This window comes from Anabrus simplex, chromosome 6, assembly GCF_040414725.1.
Source record: "Anabrus simplex isolate iqAnaSimp1 chromosome 6, ASM4041472v1, whole genome shotgun sequence".
Taxonomy (NCBI): domain Eukaryota; kingdom Metazoa; phylum Arthropoda; class Insecta; order Orthoptera; family Tettigoniidae; genus Anabrus; species Anabrus simplex.
The window spans coordinates 52,386,272-52,405,212 of NC_090270.1; the positions used below are offsets into that span (position 1 = coordinate 52,386,272).

An 18,941-nucleotide genomic window follows, 5' to 3' on the forward strand; every position below is an offset into this window, starting at 1 on the left:
GTAAATTTTTCCTAACATCAAACAGGAAAACTTGCACTACATAGATGATGACATCGTGCAATTTGTTTATCTTCTTATCCAACTCACCCTCTTAGTTGTTTTATTAGTCCGAGAGAAGTATACTACAGGTGCTGTAGAAAGCAAGATATCCTCATAAGAATTGATGCCAGTTTGTTATTGCCTGTATTCATCTTTTTTTTTTTTTCCCAGAATTTTGTAAGATTCAATTGTACCACTATTTTTTTTATTCCAAATATGTACCTTGTGGCTTGTGTTATTGGAGTTTTTAAGGAAGTATTATGTATTCAGTTGTCAACACCTGAAGAAAGAAATTTACTTTTGTATGGTTTCAAGGAAGATTTCGAAGAATGTTTTCTAGATCTGTCCTCAATGGGAACCACAACTTGTCTTGCATGTAGGAATGGATAAAATTAAATGAATATGCTTTTTAACAAATTTTGCTCCTCAAGTTGACTGTGGAAGGAGCTGCATAGAATAATTATTATCAGAGGGAAAATCTGAGAGAAAGTGTTGAATTTTTGTGGGAATAGATTCTCATTCATCGATTTTCATCTCACTCTTATGCAGCGAATGCTATCATTTGAAGCTAACTGTAGCAGCCCTTCTTGCATGCCTATTTTTCCTATTACTGGAAAAATGAAATGCCTATACAATCATTTTTGACTACAAAATGCTTTTTTTGGCATATGTAGTGTGCAAAAATTTGTCATATTCTCTCAGATGGGCCATGTTATTTATCTGAAAGTTATATATTTATTGAAGTTGGAGATTAACATATTCCAGTCTGGCCCTTGAAATCTGTACCAGTCACTCTGGTCTGGGTTCTTTTTTGAGGTTTTTGAAACTTTGTTTTCTCCTTGCAACTATTACAGTTAAGTGTGCATTTGTTTTGCATTACATTATGTTGATTTTCTACATTAATTTGGTATATAAATGTCAAATACAGCTTGCCCATGTTATTTTCCTGTTTAAAAAAATAATGACCTCCTTTTTATTAAAACAAAAAAGTTAACCAATAGGTGTTATGCATATTTTTGTTGTAAAAACAAAAGAATTAGCAGTTAGATGGGGCAGAAGATGTTATTTTATTTCAGAACCACTATCATCATGTGAAATGTTAAAAATTTGCACTTGCATCCATCAGTCTCCACGTTGCGCAGCCATGTTTAGAGCACACAGTCAGAGATAATTTTATAAGATAGAAACGCTTAGAAAATATCACACATCATTAACTTTGGCAGTAGTGCTGTCATCTAGCAGCACATAACTAAAACTCATGGAATCTTGTACAACACTTCAATGGCATGCATAGTTTGTTCCCGATTTTTAATATCTTGTCAAAGCATGCTGTGGGCTATGCTTAAAGTTAGACTAGAATGTCATTTTTACCATTGCGGGTTATGCTCGCACTTAAACCAGAATACGTTAATATTCACCCATATTACAAAAGATTTAACTATATAAATGTTTCATGTCTCTTCTGTCAAAGCTAGCTGATTTAAACCAAATAATTGTTAATCATTTCTCAGTGGAAATGAGATTATCTTATTATAATTTGGGGATATTAAGTCGTGCAATATTAATAATCTGCTGACTGAGATAGAGAGACCCTGTAAGAAATATAGTTCATTCCAGGGCCTCCAGAGTCACAGAGAAAGATGTAGCAGATTATTAATATTACGCGACCTAATATCCCCAAATTATTATGTCATTTAGTGGTCATGAAAGTCTACATATTGAGATTATCTTGTTTTCTTTATGTTAAGAAGTATAGGAGAAGAATTTTTATTCTTTCCATTTCCTGTTAAATATTTCTGTGTGGTACTTGAATATGTGTATATATAATGTATATATCCATGTAAAGTGATACTGTGCAAATTACCAAAATAAAATTAAAGATTTTCAAAGGAGGACTTCTGCTATATTATCAAATAATGCGATAATTCTTAACATCTTTTAGATAATAGTACACATTCAACTTTGCTACTTCAAATTTTGAATCATGAAAAAACAATTTTAGTGTTTTAAAGTTGTTGTTTTCTCTCACCTGTAAAGGTAAGTATCATTATTATTTTGATTTAACAGATGAAGTATAGTAAAGTTAAGGAAGAGGGAATACATGTACCCTCTATCATGTTTTAAAGTTTTTAATTAGTTGCTAATATTATTTGTACAGTAGATTTTATTTGATCTATAAAGAAGTCCTTTTTTTTTTTCCTATGCTGTATAGATTTGTTAAGAAATAAAGTTTTCATATTGTATTTCATTATAAAGATAAATGAAGTGGAATCTATAGGATTACACATATATTTTTGTTAATATTTAAATAATGGTCTAAAGCAACTATGTATTTTTGATAGTGCATGACTGGTGGTTTGCCCAGCTGCTATCTTGAAAATAACATGTGTACTATTATGTGATATTATGATCTGTATAATGTACCATACTAGTATGTATGAAGAGAAAATATATACATTACTTGCAGATAAAGAGTGTTTCAATAAAAGTAATATATTGTCAGCAGTCAGCTGCAGTTTCCCTTGATTCCCTTAACGTGTACTAATAGCTGCTTCTGTTGGTAACACTCGTCGCCCTATATCTCATGCTATGTGATAGATGAAACTAGCAGATTGTTGAAGTGTATTTATGTAGATTTCACCCTTCTCTAACAGAGAATCATTGCTTACCATCTGATTACTGCTTAGCATTCAGTGAATGCCAGTTTAATATCCCAGTGTGGTTCTGGTGGTGGTGATTATTTTTAGAAGAGGAAGTACAGCTGGGCAACCATCCTCTCTTAACTCTCACCATAAAGAAAATGAAAGACACTTCGAAAAATGAAGGTATTGACAAAAGAAATAGTGTGAAAATAGAAATATAATACTATTAGGCTCGGAAAAGAACAAGAGTTGCCCAAGGAAGGTCGGATAGGAAAGATGAAAATGGGGAGACCGGCACAAGTAAGTGGAAACAATGCCAGGCTGAGCTAGAGGCACATGATCATCAAACTACACTCTCAGTTTGAGAGCCCCCAGGGTCCCCTTTCAGTCGCTTCATACAACAAGCATGAATGTATTCTACTGCCCCTACTGACAGGGAACAGAGTGGTGGTTATTTTAAGGGGAGGTACTCCACAACTATGCAACCATACCTTCTTTACATTAATCAGAAGAGAAAAAAAGTGGTCCAGTCCTTCAAAGAATGAAAGTATTGGCAAAAAATGCGGAAGGGTGTGAAAAAGAGACACTCAGTAATCCTTGTAAATCTAATACCAACCAACGTGCTGGAAGAGAACAACAGTTGAAGATCTGATGAGACGCTGGCACAAGCAAATGAAAACGATGTGAAATTTGGCTACTTCTTGTGATCACCAAACCACACTCCATCTATGGGTTAGCACCTAGCACCTTCAAGCTTAGGGAGGAAGGCAATAAAAATAAAAAATAAAAACTGCATCACTCCTCATTTCTCAAGTAAAGTTCTCCAGTGACATCCCACTTTTCTACGAGTGCTGGCGGTGGAAATATTGAAGATACAACTAACTTTCAGACTGAGGAGTCAACATACAGGAGGGTGTCTGAGAAGTCCCCCATACCCCTATGTCAAAACATTACATTATATAGTGGAGTACTTACATATAAAACTATGCATCCAGGGGATCTGTATGTGGCACCATCGTGCCTTACACAGAGTTCTATCTGTCTCACAAAGTCCTCACTGACATATTGCAGAGCATCTCGGGAGTTATGTTTCAAAAGGCTTCCTTTACACTTTGGCTCAATTCTTCATTAGTCGTGTACCAACGTTGAGTCACATAATAAGTTGCTTGGCATGGTAAGGTCCGGGCTTTGTGATAGCCATTTGAATGGGGCTGGAGATATTAGTGAGCCATGCCCAATCCAGCGGCCTCGAAATTGTTCATCAAGGAACTTGCGCACCTGAATAGCAAAATGTGCTGGAGCCCCATCCTGCTATAACCACACATGACCGATCATTCCCTTGTCTTAGAGCTGAGGTATTAAACAAGTCTGTAACATGTGCAAATAAGAATTTCCATTCACGTACCCTTCAAAATAATACGGTCCGAACAGATGACGTGATAACATCCCGCCCCATACCATAACATGACACGGCTTCTTTTCTAACTCTTGCATATAATGGGGATTTTCCTTAGACCAGAAAACCACATTCCTCGTCTATGAATTGTAATATATCGCACATTCATCAGAAAATAATTCTTGAGCGAGACATGGCATTTGGAGATTGTGCCAACAAAGCACAGCAGGCTGCAAGTTGCAGCTCCATGTTATTGTCAGATAATTCATTCACATGCATCGGTCTAAATCCTCTTCTTTTCAAATCTCTTTTAATGTGGTCATGCATTGTTGACCGCAGTACTTGAAGTTCAGCTTCTCTTTTGCGAATGGATTTAATTGGAGATGCTCAATTAATGGAGCGACATTTCTTCCCGCGTTTTCTTACATCTAATATGTGGCCTGTCTTCGACACTGCCTGAAGCAAAAGCACGTTTCTCCCAAATAAGCAGAGTAGCTTTACGAGGTATGGGCTTGCCAAAGCGATCTCTAAACGTACTCATTATCTCTGTATGTGGTCATTCGTGCACCCACACACGCCACTAATCACTCCTCAACAGTGTAACTGTGTCCGCTCACATTAGCCATGGCTTCACAACTGAAATAAGACTGACAACACTTTTTGAGAGCTTCAAAGCAAGGATACCAATACAACAACTACAGTATTTAATTCCCCAATTATACAAACTCAACAGTCCATGTCAAAATATAACAAAATAAAAATATGAAACTTGGGGTACAGGGACATCTCAGACACCTTGTAGAAACATATACCTTATGCCATAGCGATTACAGTTACGGATGAACTTTCACAAGCCCATGGAACGAGAATCAGTAGGCTGCGTAAGATATTGCTTTCATGCATGATCAAAATATTTTAGGTCACTGAGTGGTTGTGGGGATGGTGGTGATTATTCTTTTAAGAGGAAGAACAGCTGGGACAGCCGTCTCCTCTTTATAGCAATCAGAGGAGAAATTGGAAGAGCTCTGACCCTTTGAAGAATGAGAAAGGACAGGGTATGAAAATGAAAAACACCTTTAGGCCTCACAAAACTAATGCCATTGAGGTCAAAAGAAAACAATAGTTAATCAAGGGAGGTCGGATATGAAAGATTAAAGGGAGCCTGGCACAAGTAAGTGGAAGCAATACCAGACACTGCTAGGGGCCCCAAATACACCAACCCACACTCCCAAGGTGAGAGCCCCTGGAGGGTTCCCATTTCAGATATGTTATGACAGGCAGAGCATACCATGGATTTGATGATGATGATGATGCTTGTTGTTTTAAGGGGCCTAACATCGAAGGTCATCGGCCCCTATACCATGGATTTACTCTACTACCACCCACTACAGGATATTCGAGTGGTTGCTACCAGCTGACAACCTACATTGCACCATGTTTTGCTCACCTTAGAAGAGAAATTGAGTTCATTCCAGAAGCGATAGTACAGTAGTTGCCTCCATGGGCGCCCATAGGATAGTTTGTAGGGGGGTGGGGGCTAGACCTGGGGGTATGCAGTATTTTTAATATTTTGGAAGATGAATGGCGACTTGTATTCCATGGTAGAGTACCACACACAATGTCCCCTACCACTTCTACGTAATAACGATATTTAAATCATTTTCTTGAAAGAAAAAACCTGACTATATTAGTTTTTTTCCTTTCCCTGAGAGCTGGGGGGGGGGGGCACTCCCCACCTTGCTCCCAGGTATGGGCGCCCATAGTTGCCTCTTTCCAAGATATATCCATTCATTTTCAAGGCCATAAGCTACTACTGGTTTGATCTTTAGATGAAATAGTTCAATAGCGACAAGTTGTTAAATGATTTGATGTCATTTATAAATTTCGTGGCAGCGTTAACTCAATCCTTAACGTGCAAAGAAAACAAATTTTCCTTGTGTTTGAAATGTAACACCTAGATATCTGAAATGTGCGACTGACTTCAATTGTTGATCACTGATTAGAAAAGTTCCTCATTTTCCTCCTTTCTGGAATATCATAGAAACCACCTCATCTTCATTCAACTTCAAATGATTTTCTCATGCCCATTTTGTCACTCTATTAAAGGAATTTTGTAAATCTGACTGAGATCTTGATGTCAAAACCATGTCATCAGCATACATGAGAATATTGATATCATCGGAATCTAGTACCTCTACGATGTCCGCATGGCAACAATGAAAAGTAAGGGACTCAAAGAGTCACTTTGAAGAACGCCAATAGTTTGGAGTATTAGATGTAATGTAGTTATGCCATCACTGATCTCTATCCAATTGTTAGAAAGGAGATTCGTAATGAGTGGTGACCATCGTCCGCTGCAACTCGTACCCGAGTAAACATATTCTTCAGCGGTTTACATTTTCACACTCACAAAGCTTTGTGAATATGTTTCATATGACTTAGTAGCCTAATCTTAGCATGAAACATACGTCCATACAGAATGACTGGGGGAGGGTGGGGCTGAGCTTGACGGAGCTTCTGTACTTGTCGTTTATCCTCTTCACGTCGTCGTCGCTCCTCTTCAAACACCGTAAGTGATGTAGAAACAGTGCGGTGCCAAAGTAAGTGGTTTTCAACAAGCATATCCCAGTACTGAGTGTTAATTCCAGTTCTTTTCAGAGTAAGTTATGCTTTAGCTGATCCTTAAAATGCTCAAAGGGGCTCCATGAAGTCTTGTGCCAGAGCAGAGTTCACCATACCTGAGTTAACGAGGAAGCCTGGTTTCACTCATGCAACAGACATGCCTTATCCATCTGAGACGGTGGCCAATGATGGTAGCCTCAATGCTTATAGCATGCGCTTTCTCAAGAAATGCAAGGTTGGTGACATGGTCCTCCCACTTGATGTTCAAGGTGGATCTATGTTTTTGCAGATGGAAGCGTTCTAGCTTTTTGATGTCCTGACAGGAGAGCATCCAAGTTTCACAAACATAAAGCAGTGTTGATTTGACAACAGCATAGTAAACCATGATTTTGTTATGCATTATAAGGTTCCTATTCATGAAGACATGACGGGATAAACGTCCAAATGCTGAGTGGGCAACACCAATTCTCCTACCCATATCTTGTGAGCAGTTAGCATTTGTTGAGAGGAATACTACCTAGATATAAAAAGTGGTCAGTCTGCTCCAGTGGAGTATCCCCAATGAAGATATTGAAAGCTGGGAGGTTCGACACAGGTGCAGGCTGTGCGATTACTTTGGTTTTCCGAACATTAATGGAGAGACCAAAAGATCGCAAGCACTTTTGAAATGACTGACTGTTTTAGCTCATCGGGTGTGAAAGCAGGCATGGCAGCGTCATCTGCATATTGCAATTCCGTAACAGAGCAAGTTTTGGGAGTGAAGTCTAGCCAAATTGAACAGTCCCACTTTGAAATATCTGACCTTTACACATTTGCTATTTGCTTTACGTCGCACCAACACAGATAGGTCTTATGGCGACGATGGGATAGGAAAGGCCTAGGAATGGGAAGGAAGCGGCAGTGACCTTAATTGAGGTACAGCCCCAGCATTTGCCTGGTGTGAAAATGGGAAACCACGGAAAACCATCTTCAGGGCTGTCGACAGTGGGATTCGAACCCACTTTCTCCCGGATGCAAGCTTACAGCTGCGCACCCCTAACCTCACAGCCAACTCGCCCAGTCTTTACACATTTGTTGTCTGTAGATGTTCCATATAGCATGGCAACTAGATAAAGAGAGAAGAGTGTTGGAACAAGCATACATCCCTGTTTCAATCCATGATTGACTGGAAATGGATCAGAGATAATATTTTGATGAATGATTTGCCCATATGTGTTGTCATGAAGAGCCTTGACCAGATCTACAAAATGCTGTGGACAGCCAAAGTGCTTCAGTACTGTCCACACAGCTGATCTCGGGACTGAGTCTAAAGCCTTTTCCAGGTATAGAACACTAGGTATAAAGGAGTCTGTTGCTCTCAGCATTTTTCCTGGATTTGCCATGCGCAGAAGATCATATCGCAACAGCCCTTGGACGTTTGAAAACCGCACTGTGACTCTTCTCAATCGGAGCTCAAATGCAGCTGAAGACTTTCTCAATGATATGTCTCTACATCCCCAATAACCATGGATGGCTCTCCCAACAACATTCAAGGAATTCAATGAGCAGTAATAAATAGCAGCTTTCCCCAGTGAACTTCTTTAGTTTCTCCAAGAGGATAACTCTACTTATTGTGTCAAAGAAAAATGTATCCTAGCATCATTAAGACCTGCTACGTATGGAAAGCATCACTGCTTTCAACATCTCTTACATATGCACAGTAACATTTCCAGCATCAAGTATTAAACATCTTGACAAGAGAGATGTTTTAACATAAATACTCTAAGGATAAGATTTGTGATTTTTTATAATTACCGTGTATAAGCAAACAATCCCTGCATATTTCTTTCAAAATTTGGTGGCAAAAAGTTGAGGTGCAGATATTATTTGCATCAAATTTAATACAGTGTTCCTGATATACAAAAAACTGGAAGTTGGTATTTTTCTGTCCACTCTGCTGGCAACACTATTCCTGCCACAAGTGAGAAGTGAGCTGCTTTCTTATCGTGTCATTTGCGTGGCATCAGTTTAAGGTTTAAGAAGCAGCATGTGTTCAGGATGGCTGGTGTGAGATCTTGTTATAAGTTGTTCACAGCTAAAGAAAAGCTCCACATTACTGAGCAAACTGGTAATCACATAACAGAAGGAAAGTACGATGTGGACCAAGTTGTGGCATGTGATTGGACGCAAAAGAAAGCCCGTCTTGAACATACAAGTGATAACCACCGGGAATTTTGTGGACAAAAAAGCAAAGTTTCCAGAAATCAAAAATAGGATATGCAAATAAGTGATTGAAAAGAGTGTTTGGATGCAGTCACAAGTGAAATATGTCGGTTGAAAGCTATAGCAACAGCAAGAGAATAAAAAGTTACGGGTTTTACGGCTAGCTGTAAATGCCTCACATGTGTTTTTTAACTAAATTACTTTAGTTTTCATAGGAAAACTAGCATTGCACATGTTTCCTAACCAATTATAAAGAAAAGATTGTGAATTTAAACAGATTTGCTATTGGTTTGCCCTGGAGAAATTTGTATTTACTCTCGCAAACTGGTAATGCAGATCAGACATCGATATATTTTCAAAATTACAATGCAACAAGTTGTTTAATATTTTTCTATATCATGTTTCCATTTATTAAGGAACAACTTTCTGTATTCACAGGCTAACCATAGAAATAACAGTTTTCAATATAAATATTTAACAAGCTATACAAGTACCAAGAAAAAATCCAAAAATTTTCCCTTTCTAGGGTGTGGGGATTATTTGCGTACATACGGTATTACAGTTTCTACTAAGAATGACTACGATTCAGTCAAGGGAATTAAGGTACAACCTGTACTTCATTAAAAAAACAATTCATATGATCTGTTTTTAATTATGGCCAGATATATCATCAAGAGAATTTCCACATGTACTGTCACATTTATGAATATCACACTTACAGGGGTTCCCAACCTCTTTATGATTGGCGACACACTTTACTGAATGCCCACAATATCGCGACATAGTTATTATTGTTTAATAATGATAACAATAATAATATAAACTTCTACAGTATGTATAAACACTTCCGCATGTAAGGCACTTGAGATTTTTTAATGTTCATTTTCATGCCACGTAAAGCCATATTGCAAGTATCCATCACTATATCTGCAAGGTACGGTACATTTTTGTGAATCCTGAAGGGAATTTCCGCTCACATTACTAACAATGGTGTGACTACTGTAACCTAACACTGAACTTAATTCAGTGTGTCTTTTTCAAAACAAAAATGTGTCCATGATAAAAATGAAATAAAACATTTTGGTAAAATCGTTATACGGTTATTAGGGGGCATAATTTGCTCAGTGGTTTAGCTGCTAGCTTCCCACCCGGGATATGAACCTCAGCCTTCCGGTCAGTTATAGGTGGAGTTTCATACCTGCCAACTTTTAGAAAGAAAAAAAAAATTGGAAGATCTTTTAATTCTTGGATTTCATCATGTACATTGCACCACGTTCTTGGTGAATAAAGACAAAAGGCATACATATTTACAGTTACTATATGAAATGACCATTAAATTTAAAATCTGAAATTAAGAAAACGTAAAAATGATTACAAAATTATGTAACAAACATGGAACAAAATGTATAATAGTATTAGACTGTAAAATGAACGGAAATTGAATTTTACAGGTATCTCTGAGTACTTAGAAATAACGTATGTTATGTTTTGTGGCCAAAATGTGAATAAAAAATACCAGAAACTGTCACCAACTCTCTGAAATACATTCAAGACATTAAAATTATGAACTAAGAATGAACACAAATGCACTGAAATGCACAAAATACAAAACCCATCAATATGTCTCATACATTATTAACATACGAATTCGACAGGGGGAAAAGCACAGAACCGCAAGAAAAAACATGTGGCCTACAACTCCTACGAAACTACGCACAGAAACGATGTTAACAGCGCATGCACACAGTAACAAACTCATTCTTTTGTCGCTAGCATGGGCTAGTCTCTCTCGCTTGTAGGATGACTGCCATCCCAAATTCCCAGCTATAAAGTATACACGCTACTTTAGTGAATGGGAAACACGATACACTCACCAAACAAAGCATCAAATAAATACGCTTGAAAATGAGATTGCATAAATTATACAAGCATGTAAGAATTTATCCTAGCGAAAGAGTACTGACCTTACTGGAGGTTAAACTGATCAAAACTAGGAAGAAGTAAAAAATAAATTGGAAAATCCGAAGATGAGTTCAAAACTGAAGGTTTCTGAGTAAATTGGAAGGGTTGGCAGGTATGAGATTTTCATCTCAATTTCACATGGTTTCAGGAAGGGCATCTGGCCTTAAACCCCAAGCCAAATCCAAAATGAGACGTGGCGAGCCCAGCAACCCCAGAAATGCCTGGAAAAATCTGAAGGAAGTTCTTTAGTTGTACTGTTATTCCCTACCATGTTTAAACCGAGACCGACCAATGGGTTTTGATCATTCCATTGTCACGGCCACCAAATTAGGCGGGCCAGGGAAATTACGCTGTTGCCAAGGTTATGTAGCAACTGGCAAAGAAATGTCTACTTAAACCATTTTGGAGCACGAGGCAGTTTGTTACCTCCCAAAATGTTGCAAAACAAATTATTCTACAAGCTTCAGGAAAGACTGCTGATTTGCTGATTTCAGCAGTATAACTATTTTCTGCATAAACCAATAAATATTATTTTTAAGAATAAAAACCTGAACAAGTAAATTTAAATCTGTAAAATTATCTAATGAAATTTTCATTAAGCGTTTTTGTTTCTTCAGCCAATAAAATGTTGTCTGCAGGAAAAATATAGAAAACCGCCTAACTTAAATTTTTTATCTGAAACATGTTTCCATGGGTCTTTTAGTTTTCTGGAAAATGGCCCCAAAACTGGCCTTATAAATATCGCTGGCTGAGATTGTTCGGGTTGCACGTGCAGGCCACAGTACCTGACTTTCGGAACTACTTTAAAGAATACGTGGACCTGGAGCGACATCAACTAGACAGCACTGCATGAACAGCATTGCCATTCTCTGCTCAGAGGTAAGAGACTCTAGACCATCTGTCGCTTCGCCGTTCCCATATTTGACAACAGCGCAGTTTTCCTCACCCACCTAATTTAATGGCCACAAGTTTAGATGCTGTTTATTGCTAAGTGGGAAGAGTAAAGTAAGCATGGTTGCAGGTGTTCACTGCTCACTAGTACAGTCTGTCTCAAAATACATTTACCTATTACAGGCTTCATGGTAAATATCAAATGCATTTGACACTTTCTGAATGGCAAAAAAATGTAAATTCTAAAATTTCGTAACATATCCCACGGAGCTGCATGGCACACCAGTTGGGAACCCCTGGTCTAATAATATGAAGACTGTGAAGTCTTACCAGCTTATGTACTGATAAGGAGATCAGTCTCTAGATGAAATGAAAATGAAAATCCACAGCCTGTTTGCAATCTACAATGAAAATACAGTACTGTAACAAATTTCATAACATGCACATAATAAAGAAAAGAGATGTCTGGCAGAAATAAGAAAAAAACACATTTCCACACCACAACACAGAAAACTTTGTTCACTTTATATTAATACAAATGTGTTTTCCAGTCTTACAATGTGTATTTATATTCAATCATTCCATTAAAACTGTAGAATGTTATATAATACAAAATAAGTCCATAATCTATATATATACAAGTCTTTATTACTTATATACAATATATAAGAAGTGACGTGTACACTTAAAATCATTTCAATAAATAGTTTCGTATAAATAAACGTAATCTCTTCACCTGATTATCGAGAAAGCACAGCATAATACTCAGCAGTAATATCATAAAACTAGCTACAATCAGTAACCTGCCCGCTGAAGTTCTTTCAACTGATTTCCCAGCTTTTCTTCTTTTGTTTTGCGACTATAACTAAGCTGGAACAGAAAACATAAGTAATGGCATCAAACATAAAACATGACCAAATTATATTAAAACACACTCAGGAAATACAGAAAATACCATGGTATTTCAGCTTTCATTGACTATTTCAGTGGAATAAAACAGAAGTTGTAGTCAGGTCAGGATCATTCTGCTACCATATGTGACAGTAATATCCGCGAAACTTTTAGTGATACTTCGGCTCCCTAGTGATGAATCAGTAGACATCGGGAATCCTTGAGATTTGTACTGACAACCTCTGACATAAGAAATATGAATCGATTATGCATCGCCGTAAGACATCTGGCAGTATAACTGCAACACTTTAAATACTACAGTATGTTTATTTATGCATCAAAGTCACAATATAGGTTAAACTTGAACAAGAGTGAGGAAAATTAAAGTACATCACAGAAACAACCTAGAACTCCTCCACAGAAACGACGATTTAGAAAATTCATATCGATCGATCATTCTATCGATTCAATTCAGATTTCATTTTCATTCAGTTGGCAGGATTACCGGAACCATTGTAGCTCCCTCCTTACTCCTCACCCCCCCCCCCGTAAAACGAAGTGCTATTAAAAGTTTCACGGATAGTAGATGGTACTACCTGCTACTGTCTGTTACAGAATATCAGCTTCATACATATTGAAAATACGTTGCACTTAACATTGTGCTTTGGACACAGTATAAGAAATCTTAAAAATATTACATAGTACACATTCTATAGTTTGAGGCTATCGCAGTTAAAAGATTCATGTACAGTTTTTACTTGACTATTAATGTTCAAATAAAATGTATTGTACAAATATCTGTTTAAATTTCAAGGATGTGCTGTGAAAGCATATTATCTTTTTTTTTTTTAATTATTCTCTTGTACAAAGATAAAGAATTGGACTTTGTACAAAGTATTAAGGTGACTATAAAATCAGGTTAAATTTGAGATGTAGTCTCTTGTCTTGATTATAAAATATAAATAGTAGTTGTGCTGGCAGAATATTCTTCTTTATGTTATTTGGTGCTCCTTAGATAGTTGTCAAATGTATTAAAATGGGGAAGTGGTTGCTTTCAATTCTGCTGTGTTTGAAGTTAATAGAGTACTGTCATTTAAACGGAGGCTCGTTTGATTGTTGATGAAAGAGAAGTTAATACGCTACCACTGGCTTGCTAGGCCTATCATGGATCTTAACGTTACTATTTTGTTATGCACTAACTGGCTGGTGACTGACATGCATTTCCTCATGTCGGCAAGGTTTATGGTTTACCCGTCAATAAATACTCGGGAGGCTAATTGCAGTGGTTACCACTGTTATAATAGATTGCAAAATATCAGAATGGTTTAGAATAGACAGAGGAGTTCAACAAGGAAGTGTACTTTCACCAGTGGTCTTTAATATAGTAACGGACAACATTATGAGGAAAGTTCGCCAAGGGTCAACAGCAAATGATATGAAAGTCTTAGCATATGCAGATGATGTAATGATATGGGAAGAAAATGAAAAAAAAATTGGAAGAACAACTAAATACCTGGCAGAGGGCAATTGAAGAAGCAGGCATGAAAAAGTTTAACGAAAAGTGAGGTAATGAAAATCAGTAGAGAAAACAAAAAACAAATGAAGGATGTTAGGTGTAATGGAAAAATTCTTAAAGAAGTAGATGCTTTTAAATACCTAGAAAGTAAGCTAACTAGTAAAGGAAACATCAAGGAAGAAATTTTGGAGAGGATAGGAAATTGCTCAAAATTTCATTACTGTGTATCAGACATAATTAAAAATTGGAAAGTACACCAAGAAGAGCTCTGGAATGGACAGAATCTGGAAAAAGACCACGAACAAGATGGAGGGAACAGGCGGAGGATGACGTAAATCAGAAAGGACTACAGTGGCAGACAGTGATGAATGATAGAATATGGGAAAAAAGAGTAGACTGGAAGAGGCTCTGTGAACGACCTGCATAAGCAGAAACGTATCAGGAAGAAGAAGAGTACTGTCAGTTGGAATATTGTCTAACATGCTCCATTAGCTGTTCTTGGTTTGTCATGTACCTAATCTTCCTGATGTGGAGTGACTTTAAGATTTTGGTACACGAGAGTTTAATCATGAGTCACCTATGATTGCAACATGTTTTTAAGTTCCGTATCAGCGATATATTTTTATATTTTGTCATAATGTATTTGTCAAGATCCTTGGAATCAATAGCTCCAGCTACAATACCACTTGCATACTAATACAAACCAACATTGCACAGCATGAAACCCTTATATGGGCCACACAATTTGACATGAACCTATTACTCAAACATTCTTCTTCTCAGCATCAACAAAGCTAAGCTTATAAACAGTTAAAGTGCAGTTTTTAACATGTTTTTTTCTTTATTGTGTGATTTTATCCTGTATTTTTTGTTTTTGACAATTCACTTTTAATGTCTTCTTCTTCCTGATACGTTTCTGCTTATGCAGGTCGTTCACTTTTAATAAGTGTTTAGCTAAATTACTTTCTTGTATAACAGCTGAAGATGGCCTAATGATGGCTCGAAACATGTACTGCTGTTTTAGCTATTTTTGTAATAGTAAATGACAAGTATTGAATAGATGGACTTTTAATAAATTCTTTTAACAGAATAGACATTTTACATATTATATAGTATATAGTTGCACCTGGCAGTAGGTATAAAATGCCTCTAGGAGTGATGACCCCACCATGATAATAGTGTACATATGATATGGTAAGACAGAGTGAAAAATGGATCTAATGATTACTTCAATGCATTAATCTTCACAGACGATGTGGTGATTTTGGAAGAGGGACAGGAGAAGAAGTTCAACAGAAATTAAACACTTGGAACCAGCATTTTAAGAAATTTGGCCTCAAAATCAGTTGCACAAAAAACAGTAGTGATGCCAGTCAGCAGGCAAGCCCTACAGGTTAACATCCAACTGGACGGTGAGAAACTAGAAAAACCATTTTCAATATCTTGGTAGTATTGTAGCTAGCGAGGCAAAGTCCTCTGCTGAAATCACTAACAGAGTCCAAAAAGGAGTACAATTTTATCACCAAGTTAGGTCTCTTGTATGGGATAACCAAATACCTTTAGGTACAAACAGAACTCTTTATCAGGTATATTTCATGCCAATAACTACATATGCCCTTAAAACCTGTACACGATCAACAGTAGAGATAGTAGCAGAATTCAACCTGCAGAAATGAAGTTCCTGAGATCAATGCTACAGAAAACAAGAAGAGATAAGATCTGGAACGAAGAGATACGCCATAATACACATGTAAAGCAGTCACTAAGCAAAAATGTAAGAACATCAAGACTCAAATGATATGGCCATGTAAAAAGAATGGATCAAATGAGAACAGCAAGAAAATGGCTAGAAAAGGAACTGGAAGACAAAAGACCTAGAGGCAGACAAAGGAAATGGTGGATCAGTCAAGTAAAGCAGGACCTGAAGGAAGAGGAGTGAAATGGCACCAAGTTGAGAAGGAAGAAAAATGTACCTGGACAGACCAAGATGGAGAGCGCTCTTGTACCGCACTTGGGCGACTGGAGATGGTTAAAGGATGATGATAATGATATGATATGGTAATTCTGAACATGCCTCAGAAAAAGTTAGGGCATACCCTGCACGTGACATGCAGTTCTTTCCTTGGGAACTGGGGTAACTGTACAAAATGGGGGACCAATAGCCAACACACAGATGCACATATGAAATAACCTATTCTGATAAACTTTACAGTTGAGAAAAAGAGAGCAAGGGGGAGACCTAGAACAAGGTGGATCGATTCAATAACGAGGAGTGCAAGAAGAAGAAATCTGGACTGGGACAAAATTATGGAAAGGGAATGGTGGAAGGGGAGAGGAAGGTGGATTAGTGCCATAAATGCCCTGACCCAGCAGGAGCTTGACAAGGGGAAAGGATGATGATGATGATGATGATGATGATGATGATGATGATGATGATGATGATGATTATTGCTGATTTGCGATCATAATTTTATTTCTTCGGTCAAGGAGTTACTTACTGAGCAAGCTGTCAACGTGGTTTGGGCAACATAGCTATGATCTTGCCTTTGGGAGATAGTAGGTCCGAACTCCTCTGTCACCAGCCCTGAAGATAGGTTTTCCATGGTTTCCCATTTTCACACCAGACAAATGCTGGAGCTAGGTGAACAGCAGAATGGTATTCAACATGCAAGTAACAGGTGATTCTCTTCCCAGACTAAGCCCCAACACACCCTCAGTACTGACACCACACTCACAGAGACTATGAAACAGGCTTTGGTTGCACTAAATATAACAGACTGTTGAACAAAAGGTCTTAAGCACCTTTCCTGAATCAACAATAATCTAAAGCATAGGCAAATTTTCTATGATACAGATATATGGAAGATTTTCTATAATACTACCTACCACTTTTTTCTCAAAAAAGGACGTTACAAAATGGTCTACATCGATCTCTCCCTGCAGGAACTGCTCGGCAATTTTCTCGCTCTCTTCATCGCTCTGAAGTGCAGCTAATCTCAGAGCTTCCTAGAAGTGAGAATTATATATTTAAGGCAAATAATAACAACATACAAGGAGGAAAAATACCATAATAAGCTCTTTCCTAATAAGGTACAAACCTACTTATCCAAGGTAACAGGGACTGAGGGTACCTCAGATAGCAAAAAACTCAGGTAAGGTAAAATGTGTAGCAAATCATGCTTTTAGGTTAGATATGTCAAAATTGATGCTATTGATGTAAATATTTAATTAATTCAACATATTTCAAGTTTAACTTTCTGTACAAAAAAAAAAAATCCAGTATTGCTTGTTTTTTAAGCTTGATTTGCCCTCTTGTTCGCTGGTATGTTGCGTCACCATTTCAACCAAAGCAAAATATCTCCCACAGACTGTTCTTGTCCCATATAAGCCAGTGCTGTCTTGATCACTGTGTGGGAAATGCATACAACACCTTCATTATAACTTTCACCACAGTCCTCCGAATATAAAACTTAAACGCACTGTGTGTTAGTTCCTGCTTCCCGTCTCTGTTCAACCAACCAATGACATATTCTTGGTTCACAGACTAAATAACAGAAACATTGTTTTTCACAGCCACAAGTTCTTTAACCCTAGAACTGGCAATGTTAAATCTTGTGGTGGCAGCCATATTTGGTAGCTTTTACTTGTCTAAATGAAACACAAAATATCTGCAAGATAGGAAATAAATCTACGAAGTTTTATATATCTACGTTAAGCTAAACTTTCTGACGCTAGAGTATATTCAACAGGGGTAAATTTAGAATGTTAATCAGAACATCCGTCACTCTCCAGTCAATTACAGCTTAAACTCTGTGTCCTGGAATGGGAGTGAAGTGGATTCAGGAAATGAAAGCAACCAACAGCACAAAGATAAAAGAATACTGGGCTAAGAAGAAAGCTCACCAGAGTTAGGAACCACGTAGTCCAAGAGGCCTCAGTGAAATAAGAAGAAATAAATAAAAATTCACCCCAAAATAAGGTTGAAGTATTGTGGGATTAAGCACATTATGTGGTAGTGTGTGCATGTACAGTAGTCCTGTTGTAAGTGTATACACATAAATAATTCAACTGCTTGTTTACAATACAGCAGGTATTGCTACCTACGGTCTGTGTTGAGCCTGGGGTGAACTGCGTACACACTGCAGTACGAGCTTCAGCTATAGGTTATGTTTCATATGCAATGCATATTTCCCAGTTGGAGCAAGACAGAATTGTGGCTAGATTCAGGGTGGACAAACACAAGCAGCAGTATCACGCCTCATAGAGGTTACTGAAAGTGCAGTGTCAAAAACGCGGAAATGGTTCCATGAGACCAATGATGTGACATGTGACTGACAGATAGACGGAAGGTCGACTAAGAGTGACAATGCCACGTCAAAATTGATATATCCACTTTTCAGGACAGAGGAGACCAACTTTGACTGCTCACTATTATGAGATGACTTGCTGTATGCAATCAGCTGCATAGTGCCCAATTTAGGTATTTTGACCGATTTGACGTGTTCCACTAGAGAATTGTCATTGTGTTGAGAGGAGAAGATGGGCCATCCAATATTTTAATTGGGGGTTGGATGAATGGAATAATGTCATGCTTGCAGATGAAATACAGACATCACGTAGGCCAGAGGTTTATGCATTTGGTGGTGGTGTTTTGGGCTGGGATTATGCACGGCTGCTGTACACCTCTGATAGCAGTTTGAGGGAGGTTTAAGCAGTATACTGATAAAATTATTCGACCATTTGTACAATCCTTTAGAGACAAATACGGTGCTGAATTCAG

The 18,941-nt window shown here is 37.6% G+C and overlaps 1 protein-coding gene across 1 annotated transcript in view; it reads right to left on the minus strand.

Moving 5' to 3' along the window:
* Positions 1-12,244: 12,244 nt before the first annotated feature.
* Positions 12,245-18,941, minus strand: part of Vsp37A (Vacuolar protein sorting 37A) — a 46,699-nt gene continuing 40,002 nt past the window's right edge. The window contains exons 6-7 of the mRNA XM_067149736.2: positions 17,048-17,167; positions 12,245-12,624 (exon numbers count right to left, since the gene is read on the minus strand). Coding sequence (XP_067005837.2) covers positions 12,550-12,624; positions 17,048-17,167 — 195 coding nt within the window. The 3' untranslated portion in view covers positions 12,245-12,549. The remainder of the gene's footprint in view (positions 12,625-17,047; positions 17,168-18,941) is intronic.